Genomic DNA, 6,280 nt, shown 5'->3' on the forward strand with positions numbered 1-6,280 from the left:
AGGGAGAGAGAAACAGAAACATCAATGATGAGAGAGAATCATCGATTGGCTGCCTCCTGCATGCCCCCCACTGGGGATTGAGCCCACAACCCGGACATGAGCCCTTGAACGGAATTGAACCTGGGACCCTTCCATCCGCAGGCTGACGCTCAATCCACTGAGCCAAACTTAGTGCAGGATTCTTTTAAAAAATATATATATTTTTATTGATTTCAGAGAGGAAGGGAGAGGGAGAGAGAACTAGAAACATCAGTGATGAGAGAAAATCATTGATCGGCTGCCTCCTTCGTGCCTCACACTGGGGATTGAGCCTGCAACCCAGGCATGTGCCCTGACGGGGAATCGAAGCATGATCTCCTGGTTCATAGGTTGATACTCAACCACTGAACCACGCCAACTGGGCAGATTCTTTTTTTGAGGTATAACTGAAATATATTAGTTTGAGGTGTACAACATAATAATGGTTTGATATTTTTATACATTGGGAAATGATCAACACAATAAGTCTAGATAGATAACAGCACAGGATTCTTATTCTTTGATCTAAAGTGGGAAAGATTATGTAGTTTTAGCAAGAAAGATGAATATTGGAAAACTTGATTTTATGTTAGTACAAAGAACATGATCACAGTTCATTTCCTGACCTTGCCAAAATGATACCAACAACAATCTATAATAATAAAAGAATAATATGCTAATTAGACCGGACGTCTTTCCAGACGAAGCCAGGCTGCAGCCCCGGGTTGGAGGCAGCTGCTGTGGCTGTGAGGGAGGGATCCAGGTAGTCGCCGCAGCTGCAAAGGCTACTTTTGCACAAATTTCGTGAATTGGGCCTCTAGTGATATTATAAATAATTACCTTTTATTGACCATACACATGCCAGATACTGTATTAAGCATTAAAAAAAAATCCTCACCTGAGGATATGTTTTTCATTGATTCTTTTTAGAGAGTGAAGTAGAGAGAGGAGGGGGGAAAGAAGGGGAAAGGTAGAGAGAGAGAGAGAGAGACAGAGAGAGAGAGAGAAAGAGAGAGAGAGAGAAACATTGGTGTGAGAGAGACAAAACGATTGGTTGCCTCCCATTCGCACCCTGACTGGGGTCAGAGATTGAGTCTGCAACTGAGGTATGTGCCCTTGAGTGGGAATTGAACCTGATACCCTTCAGCCTGTGGGCCAACACTCTAACCACTGAGCAAACTGGCCAGGACTATATTAAGCATTTCATATATGTCATCTCATTTAATTTTCACTGTAATCCTGTAAGATAAGTTTATGATCTTATATATACACAGAGCCTCTGGCAGAACTAGGTCTATCTCTATAGTCTTTTCTTTCTATTGTATCATGATTATTTTATTTTTTTCTCTAGCCACTCTCCCACATTTCCCAGAATCCCCTCCCCAGTTTGTGAGTACAAGTTCTCTGCTATAGGATCTAATTGTTAGGTATACCTATGGAAATGTTCAGAATGGAAGCACTGCTCTAAGGCATATCATCTCAATATACTCCCATTGTTATGACACAGACTCTACAATGATAGTCTGAGTTTAATATATGATATGTGATTATAATACATGAAAGAATGCTCTGAAGATTGCTTAGTAGTTGATATTTTCATTAGTTGCTGATCTCTTCCCAAAGTTTTCAAAGTTGGGCAATAAGTCAGTGCATTTCAACTCTGACTCATCTTTTTTTCTCACAACTTTGCTTTATTTACAGAGTTTGAATTCTTATACAAATGGAGCATATGGCCCACAATACCCCACTGGCCCTGGAGCAAATACTGCCTCATACTCTGGGACTTATTACACACCTGGATATTCTCAGACCAATTACTCCACAGAGGTTCCAAGCACTTACCGTTCACCTGGCAACAGCCCAACCCCAGTCTCTCGTTGGATGTATCCCCAGCAGGACTGCCAGACTGAAGCACCTTCTCTTAGGGCGCAGGTTCCAGGATATCCTGCACCACAGGTGAGCATTTTTCTGTTGGGTTTGTATTTTTTAATATTCTATGAGTAATGTCATGTTTATTTCTCTGTTCACTTTAAAAGGAATTTATAACATGCTAATATAAGAAATGTCCAAACCTGTAAAGAATTTTTATGAGTTTGAGCCAAACTGACAACAATTGCCAGGAAACAAAATCTTAGTGGATTGAGAAAATGCTTCAGAGAAGGGCAGTTTTGCACCTTATTTTATACATTAGAATCAAAGGAGGAGACCCAGGGAGGGTTACATGAAATCCACTGGTGGAAAATTAGGGAGGCGGAAGAAAGCAAAGGAAATCTCTGGGGTTGGATAAAGAGTAAAATGGATAGACATATACTTTTTCACATTGGTGGGTACAGGATAGTAAACAGTTAATTCTTCCGGAACGTAGAGACAGTAGGCTCTTTCAGAACTTAGAGACAGTAGGTGGGAGAACAAGATAACAATGAGAGGTTCTGGGCTCTAGTTTTCTGGTGGGAGATTGTGCCCTGAGGGGTCTGGAAAAAGGGGATTACTCTGACATTCCAAAGATATGTTATCATAAATGCAAAAAGATAATAGACAGGCTCAGTTAAGGTAAAGATTGATCCTTGTCAAGGAAGATACTGGCCTAGGACATGACTACCCGCCAAGACTCACTTAGAGTTAGGAAGTTTTCATGTCAGACCGTTACAAGTGGTTACTTTCGGTCTCTGAGTTTGTAAGGCCCACCATGTAGGCCTCCCCTGAGCTTGTCAGGTTTAGTATGTGACCCCTTTTTTATCCTCAATATGTCTTTGTTTCTGCTTCCTTATAGTATATGGGTCTACTTACTTATAGTATGTAGGGGCAGACTTATGTTGTGCTTCAGACATTGAATTTTAGACCCTATTCCTTCTGAGTTTGATCATCAGCAAATCTGCCCTTAGTATCTTTGGAACCAAGCTTTTTAGGCTTGGAAAAATATGTTGTAACTGAACAGAGATGCTACAGTTTACTCAGTAGTAGCTAAAATATACTGTTAAGGAAAGAGGCAGTATCTCAGAATCTGTTAATACGAGAATATTTTTATTACTTTAAAAAATTTTTTTAGCAATGACCAGCATATTTCATTCTTTTCAATCTAGAACCCTGGAATGACCCTGCCCCATTATCCTTATGGGGATGATAATCGTAGTGTTCCACAGCCAGGACCATCTGTACGACCACAGGAGGACTCATGGGCTTCTCCTGATGCTTATGGAATGGGAACCCGTTACCCCTGGCCTGCAGCTGCGCCCTCAGCACCACCTGGGAATCTTTACATGAGTGAAAGTATTTCACCATGGCCTAGCGGTGGCTCTCCTCAGCCACCTCCACCATCACCACCACCCCAGCAGCCCAAGGTAGGAGACCGAAAGGTTGTTCTTTTGATGTTTGGGTAGTTAAGAAAGCACAACATGAAACTCTTCTCCATTGGTCTATGTTAAGTGGGGACTAACTCCTAAACATTGGTGACTACTATCTATAGCTTTATTTAGTCCCGTTTCCTTAAAAAAAACACACAAAAGACTTTTTTAGAGCAGATTTAGGTTCACATCATCTTTCTAAAAGACAGTTCATTTACTGTTTGTTGTAATACTATCTGAACATTAAATCAAAGATTTGTATTTTATTACCTCAATCTATAGACAGAAGACAAAACCAATATGATTGGTTTTTCAAGATGTGCATTAAGGTTTTAATTCTTTATGGGCAGAACTAATTTCTATTTATTATGTCACTCAGTGGATTGTGAGGTAGTAAGGGTAGATTATGAGTTGTTCATGATGAACTACCCAGGGAGATTCCTGCCATTATACTCAGAAATTCTCTGCCTTTTTCTTGACAGAGCACTCCCTTTTATCTTTTTAGGGCTGTGTTTTTCTCAAATCATTAAGGAGGGAGGTCCAGTTTAATTGGTGGGGAATCTTTTCATGTACCTTCCTGATCAGGTGAAAGATCTGGGCTAACAAATCTGGTGTTGATGGATTCCCATTAAAACAGCTTTTTCCCCCCTCTTTGCCCTCCCACCTCAAGGATTCCTCATACCCCTATAGCCAATCAGATCAAGGCATGAACCGGCACAACTTTCCTTGCAATGTCCATCAGTATGAGTCCTCGGGAACAGTGAACAGTGATAATTCAGATCATTTGGATACCCAAGTCCAGTATAGTGCGGAGCCTCAGCTGTATGCTAACACCACCAATGAACATCCCAGCAATCAAGAGCAAAGTAATAATCTTCCGGAAGAGTGTTTGCCTTCAGATGAAGGTACTCCCCCAAGTATTAAAAAAATCATACAAGTGATGGAGAAGGTCCAATATCTTGAGCAAGAAGTAGAAGAGTTCATAGGAAAAAAGACAGACAAAGCATACTGGCTTCTGGAAGAGATGCTAACCAAGGAACTTTTGGAACTGGATTCAATTGAAACTGGGGGCCAGGACTCTGTCCGACAGGCCAGGAAAGAGGCTGTTTGTAAAATCCAGGCCATACTGGAAAAATTGGAAAAAAAAGGATTATGAAAAGATTTAGAACAAAAGGGAAGCCTGTTACTAACTTGACCAATACTCCTGATTTTGGTTATTTACCCTCCTTTTGAAATGCCTGTTGATGACAAGAAGCAATACATTCCAACTTTCTTTTGATTTAAAACTTGAAAAACTGGTAAAGGACTTGGAAAAACATTTTCGTTATGAATCGTTTTCAGACCAATGAATGTAATAGGAAACTATAGAGTTACCAATATTGCAAAGTAGGCTCCCTTCTTAAGAGATTTATGGATATCTGCAAGCTGTTTCTTATCAGCAGGAGGGAAATACACTTTATGTAACAGGCTTATCAGAAACCTACCAGATGAGACTGGATATAATCTGAGACAAACAGGTTTTTTAAAACATCTGGATTACTTGTCACATTTTTGTACATGTGACTGCTTTCAGCATACACGTCATGTGTAATTACAGCTTGGACTTTAGCCTTGTGGGACCTCTGTTTTGTTTTGTTATTGCAGTTCACAAATATAGTATTCTTCTCTACGTCTTGGTACATTTTGTAGTAATATGTTTAATATAATTATTCAAGAGACTATATTGACAGCCAGATAGTATGGTATTTCTGAATGAATTTATATCTTTTCACCATTTGAATATATTGCAATGTGTAGTGAGTTTCTGAGGTAAATTGTCTTCTTTTTTGTATAGATCATTAGGTTAGAGTTTTACCACTTCTACTTTTCATGTTAATAGCAGAAGGCGATTTGGAAATGGCATGGGTATAGAAATGAAAATGTTTGTGGCCAATTTTTCTTTTTTGCTCTTTCATTGTATTTGGATAAAGATACACTTTAAAATTTCCATTTCCTACCCTTAATTATCTTTTTACTAGTGCTGCTTCCATATGCAGCATTGTGATAGGTACATGAAAAATTAAATGCCACAGTGGGTAGAAATAACTGTAAAAGTAATAAACTATTTGGAAATGCTGTTCTCCATCTAAAAAATTAGTTTCACCATCAAGATCCCTACAAGCAGATTTCAGTTCAGTTTATATTAAAAAACAATGAGGGTAAAGAGAATTCATTCATGCTCAGGGAATGAATCAGCCATAGTGAGAGTGGGAAATATTTTTTTTTAAAGTAGATTTGATGTTTATTTCTCTAGAATAAATTGCATAGAAAGTATTGCCTGTTTTATAAAATGATGCTTATTACCATTAAGAACAATCATTATATAGCCAAATTTAAGGAAGGAATATTGAAAGGATCTTAGCTGGGCTTGCATGGGTAGTTCTATGCTATTGTATAGAAGACTTAGGTAAATAATTTACTTTTCACACCTGAAGTGACTTCTAGTAAACAGTATCTGTTATTGGAAAAACAGCTGTTTCTTAAGATATCCAAGTGATAATGTTTTTTTCCTAGACTGCCAGGCCTATTAATGATAATAAATCTGTCTGCCATCTCCTCTTCTTATTAAAAAAAATACAAAGCCAATCCTATATAATAAAAGGCTAATATGCAAATCGACTGAACGGAGGAACGACCGGTCGCTATGATGCACACTGACCACCAGGGGGCAGATGCTCAATGCAGGAGCTGCTCCCTGGTGGTCAGTGTGCTCCCACAGGGGGAGTGCTGCTCAGCCAGAAGCTGGGTTCACAGCTGGTGAGTGCAGCGGCGGTGGCAGGAGCCTTTCCCGCCTCCGCAGCAGCGCTAAGGATGTCAGTCCTTAGCTAAGCTGGCAGTTGGACATCCCGCAAGGGTTCTGGCCAGGCTGAGCCCCCCCCCCC

At 39.8% G+C, this 6,280-nt stretch overlaps 1 protein-coding gene across 1 annotated transcript in view; it reads left to right on the top strand.

Moving 5' to 3' along the window:
- Positions 1 to 5,557, top strand: part of BAG4 (BCL2-associated athanogene 4) — a 31,414-nt gene extending 25,857 nt beyond the window's left edge. Inside the window, exons 3-5 of the mRNA XM_005856425.2 lie at positions 1,720 to 1,974; positions 3,099 to 3,356; positions 4,030 to 5,557. Of these exons, the coding sequence (XP_005856487.1) occupies positions 1,720 to 1,974; positions 3,099 to 3,356; positions 4,030 to 4,515 (999 nt within the window). The 3' untranslated portion in view covers positions 4,516 to 5,557. The remainder of the gene's footprint in view (positions 1 to 1,719; positions 1,975 to 3,098; positions 3,357 to 4,029) is intronic.
- The last annotated feature ends 723 nt before the right edge of the window (positions 5,558 to 6,280 follow it).

This window comes from Myotis brandtii, unplaced genomic scaffold, assembly GCF_000412655.1.
Source record: "Myotis brandtii unplaced genomic scaffold, ASM41265v1 scaffold103, whole genome shotgun sequence".
NCBI lineage: Eukaryota > Metazoa > Chordata > Mammalia > Chiroptera > Vespertilionidae > Myotis > Myotis brandtii.